The sequence below is a fragment of the Delphinus delphis genome, chromosome 10 (genome assembly GCF_949987515.2).
Source record: "Delphinus delphis chromosome 10, mDelDel1.2, whole genome shotgun sequence".
Lineage (NCBI taxonomy): Eukaryota > Metazoa > Chordata > Mammalia > Artiodactyla > Delphinidae > Delphinus > Delphinus delphis.
Genome location: NC_082692.2, coordinates 70,007,263 through 70,026,463, shown reverse-complemented (window position 1 = coordinate 70,026,463; position 19,201 = coordinate 70,007,263). Strand labels below are relative to the sequence as shown.

Here is a 19,201-nt window from a genome sequence, read left to right as displayed (position 1 = left end):
AAACACACAGTAAAAAGTTCAATGAATGTTTTATTGTATTATTTTAGCCATTAATATTATTTTTAATATTTTAACTATTATTTAAACTATTACTATTATTGTCCTTTATTGTTCCTAATGGCTCTAGGGTAATAAAGGCTAAAAGTCTGGATTGCTAGTTGTGAGACTTGGTGAGATATTTAAACTTTCTGAGCCTCTGTTTCTTTAGCCAAGGGTAATAGCAGTGTCTACCTATTATTAAGTGAGATAATGCTATAAAGAGCTTAGTACATTGCCTAGTAGAGGAAGCTCTGAGAAACAGACTCACAGGGTAATCGTTAACAGTTCCTGTATGTTCACACTTTCTTGATTTACTGGGCATATATTAAATAGTGGCCCTATATATGGGCTTCTACATCTTCTTATATGGTGCAAGAGGATTAAGAGTGTTAAGGAAGGTGGGATGCCCTTCCTTAAACAGTAAGCCAGCAATTCTGGGTACCTAAGTCTGGGGATTTCAATAAAAGTAAAGTCCACTATCTTTAGGGGCCTCAAATACCCTGAGTTTCCATCTCCGGGGAGCTATACAGTTTCCAACATGTGCTTATGTGAGTTTGGATCAACCACATGTCCTATCATGCTCTGGAAGCTTAACTTCAACTGTAAAAGCCTTGCTGTTGAATGAACCTGGTTGTCAGGGCTCCAGGGTGACAGTAGGAAGAAAGACTTTTGTCATCTCAGTAAACCCAATCAGGAAAGTTCTTTTGTTAAGGAGGCCACCTTTTGTGAGCCTGGACACCTGATTTTAGATTAGAGTTCATTTCCTCGTATCATGAAGGTGGCTTTCTAATTTGATCACCTAAATGGAATTGGCATATGGGAAGAGACATGCCTTGCTTGTTTAAAGAAGTTTCCTCTTCTAGGAGTGGAGCATGTGCTAAGGACCAGCTAGGAAGCGCTGGGAAGAATTTAACCTTTTGGGTTCTCTGAGAAGGTTGGGCCAACAGGTGAGGGTGCAGCATGGGCTTATGGAGGGTGGTGATAGCGCTGATGTCCAGGGCTAAGGGGAGCCCTAGGAGGCAGGGATACATACCCCAAGTCTGAACAATCCCCTATGGTCCTCACTCCTCAGTCCTCCATCATCTTCCCATGGCCTATTTTGCTTTCTTAGGAAAAACAGTGTAGAGCGAGATGATTTCAGGTGGCATGTAGGGCCTGTGTTAAACTTTATAGCCAGAACCTCTAGTAAGAGGCAGCCCTTTTAAAAATTTCTTCCATCCTTCCAATTATATCAAAAATAAACTTTCCATTAGTATATCTTTAACATTTGCCTTTAATACTAACTTAAAAGAAAAAAAGAGAACAGAATTCAAGTTCAGAACCTTGGAATCAATTATTTAATACTATTATTTTGTTTTTATAATTTTTTTTACAATTATCTTCTATAATGCAAATTGACACTGGCTTTTCTTTTTAGAAATGATGTGTTTCCTATCAAAATTTAGTTAAGTGAAGAAAGTTTCAGGCTGATTTACAAGTGAAGTATTAAGTAAATAATGGTACAGAGAGTATATGAAGTAGTATGTGAATGGCTTAGATCTGCTCTAAGAATGTGGATCTAGGCTCAAATCACACTCACCACTTCCTACTTATGTAGCCTTGAGCTCTGTGAACATAAGCCCTGCAAACCTGAGTTTCCTTATGAGTAGAATGGATACAACAGCACTGCACTTACCTGAGGAAGGTTTCTCAACATGATGGGGGTAATGTTCGTTGCACAGCACGGAGTACTGGGCAAATGTTATCTGCTTATATTATACCTTGAGACATCCCATTTTGTACCACAAAATGGTGCTTTTTTAAACAGGTGTTTTCTGCACCTGTCACTTTGCATCCAACCCTCTGAGGGGTGACCTGTTCATTTTGGCTGCAGTCATCCATTTAGCTGACTTGCTTGGATAAGGGCTTGCTGTGATGCCTGGTGATCTGTTCTCTTGCTCTTATCCTGGCCTTCTGTCAAAAAGGTGGACCTATCCTTGTCGTCAAACTTAAGAATCTTGCCTAACACACATGACCTTGTATCGTAAGCCTTTCCCCGTGTCTTTCAAAATTCTTTGAAAACCCCATTTTCAAAGGTGGCTGAGAATCCCAGCATGTGGTTGCCTAGTCCATTGTTCAGTTAACCCATCGTTCTGTTGGGCATTCTGGGTTAGCAAAGGATCAGTGGATGTGAAGCCACAGGTGTCAGAATCTGGTAGGAAAGGTGTCAATAGCTCTCTGCAAGCAGTACTCCCTGTGGAAGAGGGCTGCAGGTACCAGGGGCTGGGGGTCAAATCTGTCCTCTTGACCAGTGTGTTACCATTGCTCCTGACTGATGACAGTGGTCAATTCTTCACACAAATCTACAAGCAGGTTCTATTGTTATCACCATTGGACAGAGAGGAACTAAGGATTTGAGAGAGTTGTCCATACCCAGCTCCTCAGTGATGGAGCTGAACTCCAAATGTATCTTCTTCCAGAGCACTAACCATTGCCTCTTCCTGCCAAGGCCCAGGAAGAAGGGCCTCTCACAATGGTGGTGAGGCAGGCTCAGCACATCAGGGAATGAGGTGGTAAGGGAGGGGGCCCTGCCAGTTAGCCAAGAATCTCAGATTCCCAGCCCAAAGGAGCTTGCCTCCCTCCAGATGGGAACGGAAAGAACCCTCGTCAGTCTGTGAGTGGGCCAGAGATGGAGATGGGCGAGCTGGTCTGCTTCATGCTGGGGGAAGAGGGGACAGTATGGTCTCAACCCTTGTGCAGCCAGGGGAACCATGTCAGTCCATGAACTCCTCCCAGGACAAGGAGCAGGGGCTGCTTCCTGCCCCCCTGCACTCCCATGCATGCATACACAGAGACGGCTCTTGGGCAGTTCCATAGCACTGGGATAGGGCTTAAGGGGACCTTCCTCTTCTCACCCCTTGATTTGCTTTTCTGGGGAGCTCCCACTAGGGAACAGGTGAGAGTTTTCTGCATGGGGTTCAAGGACTCTCTGGGCCATCTTCTTAAAAGGAAACCCTGCATGTTACTCCCCTGGCTAACCTATGTATCAGAAAAATATAATGACCATATCTCAATTTACGACTTCACATGTGGCTGTTCAGGCTGAGGTTAGAAGAGATAATTAAGAAAAAGTGCCAGTCAAATGAAATTTAAAAATATCTGTTCAGTAATTCTGCAGGTGGTACAAAGAAAAGACAATGTGTTACGATGGTGGGAAGCAAAAGGTTGAAGCTGGAACAACACTGCTCTAAAGGTAGTAGAGCCTGAACCTGACTTGGATGGAAACCAGGCTCCTGGCCTGTCCGTTGCTCTGATTTTGTTAAAGTGCTTATTTAACCACAGCAGCCAAAGAACATAAATACCAAGTAATATCATCCCTATGGGCCACAAAATGGTTACTGCCACCGTGTCCCCTTCATAGCAACTTGCCAACTCCTGCACCCAGCCTAGGTGGCAGTGCAGTCTGTCACTGTGTGTGCCTGCCTGCCCCAGAGAGGGCAGATCCAGTCTGTGGACCTCTGGGAAATCACATGGAGCTTGGGATGCTTGTTCTCATGGAAAGAGGTTGGGCTGCGGGTGGCACTGGGATGACCCATTAGAGCCCCTCTGTCCCCAAATGTGGAAGAACTAAATAAACCAAAGAGTAGTTCTGGGAACAGAGTGCTGGGAATATAGCCAGGTAAGGGGGAAAGCATGACCCTCTCTCTCGAGGTAGGGCTGGCCTCACACGCAGAGCTGGTTCTAGCATATCCACCCCCCGCCACACCCTTTTCTGAGCCCTTTCCATCTAGTGTTTCTTTTCCATGTTGTTCTAAACTCCCAAGGCAGTGGCCTACCAAGGCCTGCCCTAATCTCTTTGTTCCAAAATTACCTACTCCACCCTCTCAACTATCCCCAGAATTTAAAACAAACTTACAATTCCCTTAGTGCCATAGGTTTAATGCAGCTTTAGGAAAGGAATATTAATTTGTACCCCATCACCTTCCAGGATAAAGGGAATACGTAGTCGAGAGTCAGAGACCACTTTTCTTTGTGCCTCATTGGGTTCCTGTTAAGAAGTAACAGATTTTAGAGGGTCCTCAGATTGGGGTGAATCAAGATTGGCTTAGAAAACCATCAGAGGTGTAAGACCTGTGGAGAACTGCACAGACTTGTGTAGATTTCCACAGACTCACACAAACCTGGATAGGCACATGTAGACCTAATCAGACCTGCATGGACTATTATTATTCTAACAAAACAAAACAAAACAAAACAGAGCCCTCTAGAAGAGAGTAGAAGGGCCTCCTTCCTTCATGTTTTCCTTGTCACTACGGCAGGTTGTGAAATTATCTTGTGCATTTGGCCCTTGACTATTAATTATGTGATGCATTACCTTGTATTTGGGGATGGTCTTCAGAAGTTCTTTCACTGGGACATCTGTGCCGACCACACCCAGAAGAATGCCTTTTGATCTCTGTTGAAAAGAAACATTAAACAATACCAACAATAGTATGTTAATTTGGTAGAAGAAATAGAACCTCCTGAAAAGCCACACACCATAGATCACTGTCTGGTGCCTTCTTCAAACTGAGAGAGATTGAAGATTAACCTGGATCTCTATGAGGGAACCTCTTCTATTCCCCATCCGCTGCCCAAAATATTCCTAGGCAAGAATGGTAGCTTCTCAGGCCAAACATTACCTACTATATATCCCTCAACACACGCCCATACCAAGACACCCTAAAAACCATTTTCTTCTCTCTCCTGAAAATCAAGAAGCTAAGGACTTATGATCATTAATCAGTTTCTCTTATGGAAACTTTTTATAGGAAACACTTCACATGTTAACTACTTTCTCAATTTACACTGCCATCTGGTGCCCACGAGAGAGAGAGAGAGACTAAATAGCCAGAGAAAGATGCAATAACCCTAACACATTTTTAGCAGCAAGCTGGAATCAAGGACTAAGGGGAAGGAATAGGCCTCCAGGGTCCCAGGTCCCAAGGTCAATGTGGTGTACTAAACTTTCTAATGTCAGAAAGGGGCTTCTAGAAGAAAATACTCATCGCTGTTGTCTGTTGTTTCCCCCCAATTCAAGTGTCCCCAGAACCTCAGGCTGCGATCTTATTTGGAAATAGGGTCTTTGTAGATGTAATTAATTAAGGATCTCAAGGCAAAATCATCCTGGATGTAGGATGGGGCTTATATCCAATGATTTGTGTCATTAGAGGAAGAAGAGAGGACAGAGAGATAAGGAGAGAAGAAGGCCATGTGAAGACAGAGGCAGAGATTGGAATTATGCTGCCACAAACCAAGGAACTCCTGGGGCCACTGGAAGAGGAAAGGAAGGAGTCTTCCCTAGAACTGACTCCTTGATTTTGCACTTTTAGCCTCTGGAATTGTGAGAATGCATTTCTATTGTTGTAAGCCATCCTGTTTGGGGCACTTTGTTGCCACAGCCCTGGGAATCTAATTCAAGGCTGGTAACTGTAAATCAGAGAGAGGTTAACCCACTACAATCAAGGATTCTTTCTGGGGGTTTCCTTCCTCTGGTCATTTAAACACTTAAATTTTGGAAAAGTGCTACAAACTGTAAAATGATGCCTGCTTGAATTCCTCTCATCTATTTTTTTTTTTTTTTTTTTTTTTTTTGCTGTGCCGGCTCTTAGTTGCGGCATGCAGGATCTAGTTCCCTGATCAGGGATCAAACCTGGGGCCCCTGCATTGGGAGCACAAAGCCCTAACCACTGGACCACCAGGGAAGTCTCATCTCTCATCTACTCTTGATTTCATGATGCTACCAGCAGGATTAAAAGTGAGGAAAAATTATACACCCTCCATCCTTAAATTAAATGAGTAAATAAAGGGCACCAAAGCTTGAGTCAGAGGGGGTCTGAGATAACAACCGTCCTAGCAACAAGTAGGAAATCCAGTCACTGTACTCACAGTTTCGTTCTGCTTACTAAACACAGGCATGGCGACCGTGGTCATCAGGACGGGGCCCTGACCATTGGCAAGCTGGATGGAGACAGAAAAGCCAGTTACCTGAGAAAGATCTAGGATAAATAGTGCTGGAGGCCATACCCTTTGACTATCTCATCCTTTCCTGACCAGGGGCTGTTGGGAATGGACCAGGGTCCACTCGAGCCTTTATGGCATAGGTGGGAGTGCAACATTCCTCCACCCTGACGTGCAGGTGAAGATCCCAGCCCCTCCTCCCCAGCAGGGGAAACAACGTCAGTTACCATCAGTCACTCCAGCTGATCTGTTTACTGCATTCAGCTATTTGAGTTCAAATAAAGCCCTGTTTGGATCTCAGTGATTCATTTTATTTTATTACTACAGACTGACTTTACTGTTTTACTTTGCAGACTTTTATGTTCAATATGTGCAATATTAATGCTTCTCCTTAATCTGGAAATAGAGGATCAGAAAGCATGAGCATAAGGGGTTTTATGAGTTGCCCCTGCTGGAAACAATGGAATCTGGAAGCATTTATTCTCCCCAAGGTAGCTGAGTCATGGCCTTTTTGAACTTCTGCGTATCTCTGTATGTCAGTCCCAGATGGAAAACAAACAAAATAAAAACAAAATAAAAAAATAATTTGAACAGCTCATCTTTAAATCACTGGTAAGAAGCTGAACATCCCTCCCGGAAGAAGAACTCTTGAAATTTGGCACATAATACACTTCTGTAACTCACTGAATTGCATACAAATGCGCTGAGACCACCATCCCAACCGTCCTTCACAACAGTGTTAGGAGAAAGGCAGGAACCCCTACTCTGCCCCATTAACAAATGGGGAAACTGAGTCCTGGACCACAGTAGGCTTTGGTCCAAGACAAACCTCGTTCTAATTCTCAGCTTTGAATCTTTATTAACTGCATTATCTAAGCCTTCATGTCCTCATATGAAATAATGCCAAGTATTCCCCAACAGTGTTGCCATGAAGATAAAATGTGAAACTGCCCAGCAAGGTACCTGGCATCTGCAGGTGCTCAAAAGATGCTAGTTTCCTTTCCCTGCCTTCAAGGTCACATGGCTAGCAAGTAGCAGAGTCTCCAGTAAGATCAAGGCATGTGGCACTGCGGATAGAGACCAAAATTGGCAAGTCTGGTGGGAGAGGTTTACTTCCTGGTTTCACAGCCCATTCAAGCTTCAAATGAAGCAATCTGTGAATAAGAATCCACTATCTTCAGTCTAGAGTGTTTTCTGATGTTTGGGCACTTCTCTGTCACTTTAATTCCATAGAAAAAGGAGGTGTTGCTCCCTCGGTCTTCTTGGGAAAAGGCACTATAAAGAGAAGATCCTAAAATTTAGAGGTCCCCATAGACTGAGGTCCCCACAGACTGACTGGCCTCCTGAGAAAGGTCATTAAACTCAGTCAATCTTCTACCAGTCTTGTTCTTCCAATAGGTTATTTGAGCAATAGGACCTCATTACTTGTAATGTGGTACACAGAATGGCAGTACCTCTGGCACCTGAGTGCCCTAGAAATGCATAATCCCAAGTCCTCTCTAGATTCTCTGAATCTGAATCTTCATTTCAATAGTATGCATATTAAAATCCAAGAAGCACTGTAAAAAGGCAATGCTTTCCACCATCAGTAACCATGATAGTTAAAGAGAAACTTATATGCTTTGGGAAAACTCCTAACAGGGATAGAGGAGGCCATGTTCTTATTAGTTTTACCTCTATATCAAGATAGGCCTATATTCCTCCATGACAAGCAAAACAACACAAGAATCTCAAGATCCCTCAAGGACTGGGAATTCATGATGTGATGGTTAATTTTATGTGGCAACTTGGTTAGGCAACGGTGCCAGTTGTTTGACCAAACACCAGTCTAAATGTTGTTGTGAATGTATTTTTTAGATGCGATTAACATTTAAATCAGTTGGTTTTAGAGATGGCCAAAATGGTGGAGTAGGAAGACCCAGAGCTCACCTCCTCCAAAGACACACCAAAATTACAACTACTTACACAGCAACTATCTATGAGAACAAACTGAAGATAGCAGAAAAGATTTTCCACAACGATAGACATAAAGAAGGAACCACAACGAGATGGATAGGAAGGGCGGAGACGTGGTAAAGTCAAGACCCATACCTCCGGGTCAGCAACCTACAAACAGGAGGAATATCACAATCGTAGAGGTCCTCCCCAAGGAGCGAGTGGTCTGTGCTCCACATCAGGCTCCTCATCCCAGGGATCCTACACTGGGAAGACAAGACCCCAGAACGTCTGGTTTTGAAAACCAGCAGGGCTTATGTTTAGGGGAGCCATAGAGTGACAGGACATGGAGGCTCTGCTCCTAAAGAGTGCTTGCAAAATCTCACACTTTCCAAGTCCCAGCACAGAGGCAGTAGTTTAAAAGAAGCCTAGGTCAGACCCATTTGCTGACCTTGGAGAGCTTCCCGGAGAGGCAGGAGGCAACTGGGACTCCCCCTGCAGATAGAGATGCTGGCAGCAACCAGTTTCAGGAGCTTGTTCCACAACAACACTGGCACTGGCAAGCCCCATTTTGGAATCAGCCCTCTAGCCTAGAGCAGCAGGGACCCAGCCCCACCCAACAGTGGGCTGGTACCACCTTGGGGCTCTGCAGAGAGCCACATGCAGGGATAGAGCTGGAGGGATCATGCTCCCTCATTTCAAACTATACTACAAAAGGTACAGTCACGAAAACATTACTGTACTGGCACACAAAAAAAGACACATAGGTCAGTGGAACAGAATAGAGAGCCCAGAAATGAACCCACACTTATAGGGGTTCATTATATGAATAATTATATGGGCAATTAATCTATGACAAAGGAGGCAAGAATATACAATGGGGAAAAGACAGCCTTTTCAATAAATGGTATTAGGGAAACTGGACAGCTACATGCAAAAGAATCAAACTGGACAGTCTCACATCATATACAAAAGTAGACTAAAAATGAGTTAAAGACTTAAATGTAAGACCTGAAATCATAAAACTCCTAGAAAAAAAACAGGCAGTATGGTTTTTGACATTGGTCTTAGCAATTTTTTTGGATGTGTTTCCTCAGGCAAGAAAAACAAAAGCAAAAATAAACAAATGGGACTCATCAAACTAAAAAGCTTTTGCAGAGCAAAAAAAGCTATCAACAAAAAAGAAAAGGCAGCCTACTGAATGGAAGGAGATACTTGCAAATTATATATCCGATAAGGCGTTATTTTCCAAAATATACAAATAACACATACACTCAACATCAAATAAACAAACAACCAGACTGAAGAATGGGCACAGGACCTGAATAGACGTTTTCCCAAATTAGACAAACAGATGGACAACAGGCATATGAAAAGATGCTCAGCATCGCTATTACAGAAATGTAAATCAAAACCACAATGATATATCACCTCATCCCTGTCAGTGAATGGTTATTATCGAAAAGATAACAAATAACAAGGGTTGGTGAGGATATAAAGAAAAGGAAATCCTTGTGCACTGTTGGGATTGTAAATTGGTGCAGCCACTGTGAAAAACGGTATGGAGGCTCATCAAAAAATTAAAAATAGAACTGCCGGGAATTCCCTAGCGGTCCAATGATTAGGACTCCATGCTTTCACTGCTGAGGGCTCAGGTACAGTCCCTGATCTGGGAACTAAGATCCCATAAGCCACGTAGCACAGCCAATAAATAAATAAATAAATAAAAATAGAACTGCCATATGATCTAGCAATTTCACTTCTAGGTAATTATCGGAAGAAAATAAAATACTAATTCGAAAAGAGATATGCACACCAATGTTCACTGCAATGTTATTTACAATAGCCAAGATATGGAAGCGAACTAATTGTCCATTGAGAGATGAATGGATAAAGAAGATGTGATATATACACACAATGGAATATTAGTCAGCCATAAAAATATCTTGCCATTTGTGACAACATGGATGGATCTAGAGAGTATTGTATTAAGTGAAATAAGTCAGAGAAAGACAAATGATCTCACTTATAAGTATGATCTCACTTATATGTAGAATCTAAAAAACAAAACAAACAAACAAAATAAAATAAAAACAGACTCACAGAAACAGAACAAACAGATGGTTGCCAGAGCGGGGGGCAGGTGGGAGCGAAATAGGTGAAGGGGCTGAAGAGATACAAACCTCCAGCTATAAAATAAATAAGCCACGGGGATATAATACACAACATAAGGAATATGGTCAGTAACATAATAATTTGTACAGGGACAGAAGGTTACTAGACATAGTGATGATCATTTCATAATATTTGCAAATCACTATGTAGCACATCTGAAACTAAGATAATGTTACATGGCAACTATATTTCAATAAAAAATAAGTAGACTTTGATAAAGCAGATTATCCTACATAATCTGGGTGTGTTTTATCCAATCAGTTCAAGGCCTTAAGAGAAAAAAAGGTTCCCCAAGGAAGAAGAAATTCTGCTTCCAGACTGCCTTCAGACCCAAGACTGTAAAATCCCATCCTGCTGGAATTGCCATCCTACCAACCTGCCTTACAGTTTTTCAGATGCGTCAGCCCCCCACATTCATGTGAGGCAATTGCTTAAAATAAATCTCTCTCTCTCCCTCCCTCCCTCTCTCCCTCCCTCCTTCTGTGTGTGTGTATGTGTGTGGGTGTGTGTATACTTACCTTACACTTAAGAAAAAAAATACATATATATCTCATACGGTTCTCTTTCTCTGGAGAATCCTGAGTAATACACATTGTAATCATATAATCTATTATTTGGGACAGCCTAACTTTGGTGTTAGTATAAATAAACAAACTTGATGTATCATATTAAGAACCAAATAATATTAACTATGAGATAATGCTAACAGTTATTGTTGCCAGGAACCAAACCAACTGGTATATAACAGTTTGTGAAACCATGGTTCCAACACCTTGCTAAAAATACTTAAAGTATACTATGGCCATCAATGGGGGCATGCAAGGCCATTTTCAAAGGCAGAACCAACCCACAATAAACATCTCCCTCAGAATCAGAAATCTTCCCATATTCTGACTCCTTGATTAATCCTTAATGCTACAAAGAAAACTGAGTTGAGCTGATCCATAACCCTGGGCAACTTCCACTTTGCAACTCAAATCAAAATTTCAAGCAATGCCAACATGTATCACGGATAAAACCAAAACATACCATTGACAATAATGAGAAATGAAGCTTTTTTCCTGCAAACAGTAAAAATCAGTTATAAGTCACTGGTACTTGTCCTGGCATAAATATAAGATCACGGGAAACTAACTTCCAAATATTAAGGCCAGAAAATAGTAACAACTTCACTCAGGGGCTAATTCCAAATATAATTACTGCGTTACTTAAAATTTTCAAAAAACCCATAATATTACATTTGTACAGAAACCACTCATTTTAAACCAGCCCCAGGTAAACAAGGGAAATGCAGTGATCTCAGTCTAGCCACTGTTATGAGCTCACATGTCCCTCTTTCAGGGACAATTCTGCCCCAGATTTGTACTGGCTTGGCCAGAACCCTAACCTGTAGCCTTTCTGATGTTATACCAGCTCATCAGTATGGCCATGAGGGCTGGCAGCACTCCGGAAATATCACTTGCACAACATGAAGATGCTCTTCTGCACCCGCCAGCTCCATCTTTCCCACTTTCCACTGGGTCTGGGTCCTGTGAATCTTAAACATTTTGTGGAGAGTGAATATCAAATTGAAAGTTAATTTGCACGGTAAGCACTTTACGATTGAAAGGCATTCTGTACTCCTGCCATAGGAAATAGCAGCTGGTGGCAAAAGGTTTTGTTTTTTTTTTTAAGACCACCAAGCAGGAGTTATGCAGCAAACCACAGCCAGACACCCTCTGTCCCCGCACTACACTAGGGGGTCCCTGCTTTCCTGTGGCTCCCTAACCTGTAGTAGACACTGAGGCAAGAGCACTGCTTATGATTCATAGACATGGCTTCCAAGAAAAACGCAGACATAGAGTCAACATTCATTTTCCAAGGGTAGGAGTGGGAGACTGGGGGTCACGATGGTCCATCTAGGCAAAATCCCATTAACTTGAGTCCAAGTGGGAATCCTAAAATGAACTGCCATTCAATTATACTTGCCCAGGCTTTGAACAGGCCTCTGAAATGCTTGGTTGTGGTGTTCTGTTGTATAATAAGTGTATATTATTCCATATCCTTCATTTCCTATGCTACATAATGGAGACCATTCTGGTATCAAAGGAAATGATGAATAATAATACCAAACATCTGGTTTATAAAACACAAACTTGCTCAACAGATTGACTGCTTCCTGTCAGCTTCCCAAGTTAATCATGCATATGGGCTCATATGAATATGCATTTGTGAGGTACATGCAGTGATGCCAGGCCTCTCCTCCTAATGCTTGATTAGTTTCCCACCAATGGCACTAGCTCGATGCAGGCGCCGCTCTAGGGTGTGGCCCTAGATAGGATAACAGAACCAGATTTGTGTTCTATCAATTTTGTTGCAGGTCTAGTCATTATTATTCATTGATTCCCTTGATAAACATTCCTTGAGCATCAGCTATGTGCCAAGTTCCATGCCATGTGCTGGGAAGATAACCAGGAATAAGACATAGGTCTTAGTGGGGACAGGAAAGCTAATGAGGCAAATGGGGAAGAGCTGGCTGGGGCGGTACACTGTCTCTCTACACGTGAGCAGAAGGCTGTCTTCTTTATGACCAGCCTTAACTAAAATAAAAATGTCCAGCATTTACTGATATCTTTCAGGGTTTATAGGACAAATTCAGAAGCTTTCTGAAAACCAGTTTAACAACACTAGGAACAAGTTCCCTGCCGCATAGTAATTTCATCACTTACTTTATACTTAAAAATATTTACAAATGGAACAATGCAGGGGAGACCTTTTAAAAAAATTGCCCGGCACTTTTCTTTTCCTTCTTTTGCAAATATCAACCCCTTCCTTTAGGGAAATCTTCTTCACCCCTTCCATTCACAAGGTTTTCTTGACAGTTAACCTCTCCCACCCTGCACGTGTGGCTGGGTATCCAACCCAGGCTGTGCCAACCACAGCACTACACACACACACACACACACACACACACACATACACATACACACAGAAATACACACAAACTCTGCCCAGGTCACAATGATTGGTTTATTAATTAGACACATGATTCAAAATGGGCTATTTGGGGGTTTTTCCTTTTTTCCATCTGGAGCAAATAGGAAAAACTCTCTACACTCTTTTGTGTGTGGTTTTAGGAATGTAAGCCTGACAGCTATGTCCCCTCCGCATAGAGACGCAATTGAGAAAATAAAGTCAACCCAGAGAGATGAGGAGAGATGAGAGAGTGTGAGAGAGAGAGTGTGTGTGTGTGTGTGATGAGGGAAAAGCAGAAGGAGAAGGAGGGAGGAACGGGGAGAGGGAGGGAAGGTACCAGTCCTGAATGCCTTCATCCCTAAGATCAACCCCATCCATGCTTTCTTCTGTTGGGTTAGTTGAGGCAATAAGTTTTTTCTCTTTGCCCAAATGAACATGGATTGGATTTGTGACTTTTGGAGGACATCTACTATGTTGCCTTCTTTCACATCTCCAATCAGAGGAAGTTTGCCAGCGCCAGTGGCAGAATGCTCTGTTTATTCTATAGCTGGAGGCCCCTGGTGGTGAGTGCAAAGCCCCAGAGAAAGGAGGCAAGCAGGACTCCTGGCCCTGAGGAGGGATCTGAGCGAGTTAAGGGCAGCAGGCTTGGAAGCCCGTTTGAGGGCTGCCAGGTGGTTTTCAGCAGAGCCTCCTGCCAGATGTGCTCAGCCCTGGAGGCTGGGACTCAATGAGAAGGTTGTGCACAAATGGGGAACTCAGCTTAGGAAGAGAATGGCTCTAAGCCAAGAACAAAGGCCAACTCACTAACTCTCTGCAAATATCATATTTCTTCTATACTTTGCTCCTCCTATGTTTGTATGTTTTTCTTTTCTTATTAAAGTTGATCAGCATATTGACTGCATTAATAGAGTACATCATATAAATATATTACATAATACATAAATATTTTATATATGTTTATGTAATTTGTGAGTACACAGCTGCATTTCTTCTGTCTTCCTTCCAACACCTGGTATGAACACTAAATTGCACTCCAGGAAAAGACACTACCACCATCTAGAGGCAAGCAGGGTGAATTGCAGACACAAGGTCCTGGGTGATAAGCCATTTCCAGAGTATGGGCCTTACCAATAAAAATGTATTTTAACTGTAACCAATGTCACTAAGTTCCCCACTGAACTGAAACACAGATAGGCGATATCAACTATTCCTTCTGTCAATAACCTTTGGTGGAAAGATGCAGCTGTGTACATCTTTAAATATCAGATGAAACATTTTGAAAGGAGAACCACTGTTTCTTTAAAGCATTCAGGATCTGAGAATGTGATGAGGGCATGCAGGAAAAGGGGGGTTCCTTCACACCTACTTTCTCAAACACAGATTTAACAGAAGGGAAGCCAAAACCTTGGCATTCTCTCCTTTCTACATGAGCTCAAGTTTACAAATGACCTTGGAATCCCCCAGGGGCCATTCTCTGGCTAACACATGATGAGGGGCAATGTGGGTGGGACAGATAACACCCATATTCTCCAGTTTCCACACTCCATGGTGAGGGGAGAGCTGGAGAGTAGAAAGTCATCAGAATAACACTCTGTACAAATTACTTGGTGAGACAGCACTAAGGAGAACAGTAGGGAAACACAGATCAAGAAAAGAGGGCATGTGCAGAGTATGTGGCTACGTAGAGATCACCCCCACCCCCACCCCCACCCCCTGGTCACACACACAGAAAAGACACAGAAAAGATCCCTGGAGCTTCCCACCTATTCCCAGATCAAAAACAGTGCTCTGTATCTACTCCTTTTCAATGCCTGCCTACTTCCCCTCCCCCAAATCTCCCTCTCCTTCTACCATTACAACATCCCTTATCCTCAATACTGAACAAAAGTATCAGGGCAAGAATATAGTAAGAACCATACTCAATGATCTGTTTTAACTTTTTGTACTGGGTATATGCAGAAGGACCTTTTCTCTGGAGACACATATAGACACACTTCAGAGGTAGAACACAGGTGAGACCCACTGAGACATGGAAACTAAATCCTATTGGTGCATTTTATGCCTGAAGAGGGAGCACAGTATCAACATTGTCTGCTTGGCTAATGTTAACATTATCTGACTCTAGCTGTGAATTTTACTCTCACATTACTTAGACTGCCACAGCCTTTAGTGATGATCATAAAATTTGCTGGCTGTTTCAATAGTGGCTAGGATTTACATACACAGGCACATTTAAAAATTCATTTTCTCAATAATCAAAGAAGTCATTTTGAAATGAGAAGGGAAAGCAAGAATAGCTTGCTTCGGTGATAAAACCAAACGATTCCTAAATCACTATTGGCTCTCTCTCTCTCTCTCTCTCTCTCTCTCTCTGTGTGTGTGTGTGTGTGTGTGTGTGTGTGTGTGTGTATTTGATTAAGTGTTTCTTTAAAAATTTGTCTCTTTTCTGTATGATTGAAAATTTTAATAATAAGAACATCCCATAAATTCTAACTTACAGAAAACATTTTATAAATAAAACCACCCAGGGGCTTCCCTGGTGGTGCAGTGGTTGAAAGTTTGCCTGCTAATGCAGAGGACACGGGTTAGAGCCCTGGTCTGGGAGGATCCCGCATGCCGCGGAGCAACTAGGCCCGTGAGCCACAACTACTGAGCCTGCGCGTCTGGAGCCTGTGCTCCGCAACAAGAGAGGCCGCAATAGTGAGAGGCCTGTGCACCGCAATGAAGAGTGGCCCCCGCTTGCCACAACTAGAGAAAGCCCTCGCACAGAAACGAAGACCCAACACAGCAAAAATTAATTAATTAATTAATAAATAAAACCACCCAGTAACATATGGTAGCAATGAATATTAATGCCTTAAAAATAAATACAAACAAACAAATATATAACAGTAATCCTATTTTAAAAATCCCTTTTTGCATAAACATCAAAAAGTCCTTTAAACAAACCATGGTAACACTTTGACATGGAAATGCTATCAGAATAAAGTTTTTACATTCTGGGTTAAACATATTATATTTGATTATCAGTATTTTGGATATTCTTCATAACAAGATATTTAGAAAAAGCAGGTGCTATTATTTTTAATTGAGGAGTTGATTCTTTCAATGTAAGCAATATGAATTACCTGTCTTTTATGATACTACTCAGATGAACTGCTTTCCTTTTTAAAATCTAGACAAATTAAGAACACCAACCATTGTTTAGATTCCCATTTTGTACTGGCATTTTTCAATATTTTTGCAAGATGCCTGAACCTTGAATAATTTAAAGCATTAAGAAAGTAGCAGTGGAGGGACTTCCCTGGTGGCACAGTGGTTAAGAATCCACCTGCCAATGCAGGGGACATGGGTTCGAGCCCTGGCCCAGGAAGATCCCACATGCCACGGAGCAGCTAAGCCCGTGCGCCACAACTACTGAGCCTGCACTCTAGAGCCCACAAGCCACAACTACTGAGCCTGAGTGCCACAACTACCGAAGCCCGCGCACCTAGAGCCCGTGCCCTGCAACAAGAGAAGCCACTGCAGTGAGAAGCCCGCGCACCTCAACGAAGAGTAGCCCTGGCTCGCCCCAACTAGAGGAAGCCCACGTGCACCAACAAAGACCCAACACAGCCAAAAATAAATAAATAAAATAAATTTATAAAAAAAAGAAAGTAGCAGTAGAGAATAAGAATAATAAAGAAGTAGTAAACCTTCCAAGTGACATTTCTCCCTTGCTTTGCATTTGACTGTCTTGGTAAAGTGTCATCACTCAGTCCTTGAGAATGCTACATAAATGACACTTTGCTTTTAGACAAAACTTTTCCTCTTTTTATTGAATCATTATTACTCGCATCTGAGATTTGGAAATCCTGAATTCTTATGAGATTCACTGTATTTTAGGTTGTCTAAATATAAAAGTAATCAGATTTCCCTCTTTGAACTTTAACTGCATCTTTTATGAACTAAATTGTTGTATTTGTTTGTTCTCTCTCTTTTTAACAACCTAAAGACAACTTTGTGAATGATAATGCTAGATAATGTTAGATCATCTGGATGAGAATCTCAAAATAACTTTCTTCTAATAAAGTTGTTATTTTTCAGGAAAATTTTTATGTTGTTTCTTTTTCTCCCAGTGTTTCAAAGATCTAAGTCATTAAGCAGGGAATACATTTTATGGGTAAATATCTAGACAGAGGGAGGATGCTGTCTTTGACCAGGGACACATATATAAGCAAACCCATGGACGAGAGAATATTACAGATTAACATATCTGAAAGTTGTCTTAGGGAACTGCTTTATTAGTGTACAACACGCTTACTTCAGGAATGCCCCAAAATAAGGACAATAGGAATTATTATGGGGCACTGGATTTTGGCCAATATTCATGATCAGCTATGACACATAAATGACCCCCATTGTGGCCAAAGATTTATATTTTCACAAACTATGGTTTAGACGCCTCCCAAATAGATGCCTGAAAACACTGCCAACAGTCAGGGCTTCGGGGCCCTGGGACAAAACCTTTCCCTTGTTTAAAGACCCCCTGAAATGCTGCTTCCTCCATAAAACCTTCCCTAACAAACTGGAAATGGGAACCAGATGTTCTCAAACTTCACTACAAAGATAATCATATTTACTCTACAACCTACGATACAATCTAGGACCAAATTTGTGCAAACTGTTAATACAGCTAAGTCACTGAACACTGTGGCTGGAAGAAAAGCTGGGGATTCTGTAGAGCCTGTGAACTCCAAGGGCAGAAGTGGGAATGGTTCCTCCTTTTATCCATAGCATTTAGCACAGAGTCTGGTACATAAGAAGCACTCAGCAAATGTTCCTTGAATGAATTTATTCTAATCCTGTCCTTTTATTTACTTTATAAATGAGGCTCAGAGAGGAAGAGGAGTCACAGAGAATTGGTACCAGAATCTGGACAAGACTCCAGGGCTACCACTGTCCATTTTATGTTGTGCATCCTCTACCTGCTCTTGGCTCCTTCTCTTAATACCTTTCTTTGTGTATCTTGCCTGTGCCAGTGAGGTCAAACTTAGACTGTAACGAGGGCCTGGGAGGCTGGTACCTATGTGCAGCTGCTGCTGATAGGGGCAAAAGGTTTATGATGTCAAAGAGGTAAAGGAAAAGGACTTAAAAAAAACCCTGCTTAGTTGAACACTATGATTTCCTTGGAAAGCAGAACAGAGAGGAGAAATGAGCTACAGAAGCAAAGAGACCTGAATTATTCCTGAACAGGTTACTCACACTTCTTGAGTCATTTGTATTTATCCATCCTTCCATTCATTCATTCTTCCATCTATCCATCCACCCATCCACTCAGCCATATTCTATTTCCAAACATGTTTTGCTATTACCAAATATTGCTTTAAACATTTAACATCTATATAGCTTTAAATTTAACCCTGTAAAATGTCTATACCCATCTTACAGATGAATCAATTAAAGATAAAGGAGCAAAGTACCTTGCTCTAGGTCACAGAGGGCAGCAGGGTGCGGGTTTGAGCCTTGGCCAACCTGACACTAGAACTCCTGTTCAAATCATTCTGCCCTCAGCCTCCTGTTTTAGGGGTACAAAGACAAATGTCATGTTTTGCCTTAAGTATCTTGGAATGAAGTAAAAGAGGCAACCAAGCAAAGCATCCCTAAAATAGGAATATCTCCAAGAGTTCTGGGGAGGATTAAATAGAATTGTAGATGCAAAGCATCTAATACAGTGCCTGACACATCCAACAAGTGCAGCTGTTCTCATAAAGACCATTCTAGGCTAAGCTTCTCTGAAATCCATCCACTGCTCTATCAAATTTGAACTTCATCCATCTCTTCATTCAAATTACATATACAAAATAAAAAAATACTTCTCCTTTATGCCATGATATGGACAATATGCTTTAGAAAGCAGTTGGGGGTGGTGGTAATTGCAAATATTAAAGAAGGTTGGGAAGGATGCACATTGGGAAGGAAATTGTTGGAGAGGAAGGAGGTCAGGAAAGAAAGGACAGATGCTTCAGAAGCACCCGGCCAAATCATCTAATGTGTCCCAGGCCTGGGCAGACATGGATGGGTCCAATCCAAGCACACAGGGCTCATGATTCAGCAAGTGGTTCAATTCCATGAGTCA

At 42.0% G+C, this 19,201-nt stretch overlaps 1 protein-coding gene across 1 annotated transcript in view; it reads right to left on the bottom strand.

Annotated features, from left to right (window-relative positions):
- The window catches only part of CACNA2D3 (calcium voltage-gated channel auxiliary subunit alpha2delta 3), a 784,136-nt gene that overhangs the window by 198,978 nt on the left and 565,957 nt on the right, over positions 1-19,201 (bottom strand). Inside the window, exons 15-16 of the mRNA XM_060022702.1 lie at positions 5,947-6,018; positions 4,394-4,474 (exon numbers count right to left, since the gene is read on the bottom strand). Coding sequence (XP_059878685.1) covers positions 4,394-4,474; positions 5,947-6,018 — 153 coding nt within the window. The remainder of the gene's footprint in view (positions 1-4,393; positions 4,475-5,946; positions 6,019-19,201) is intronic.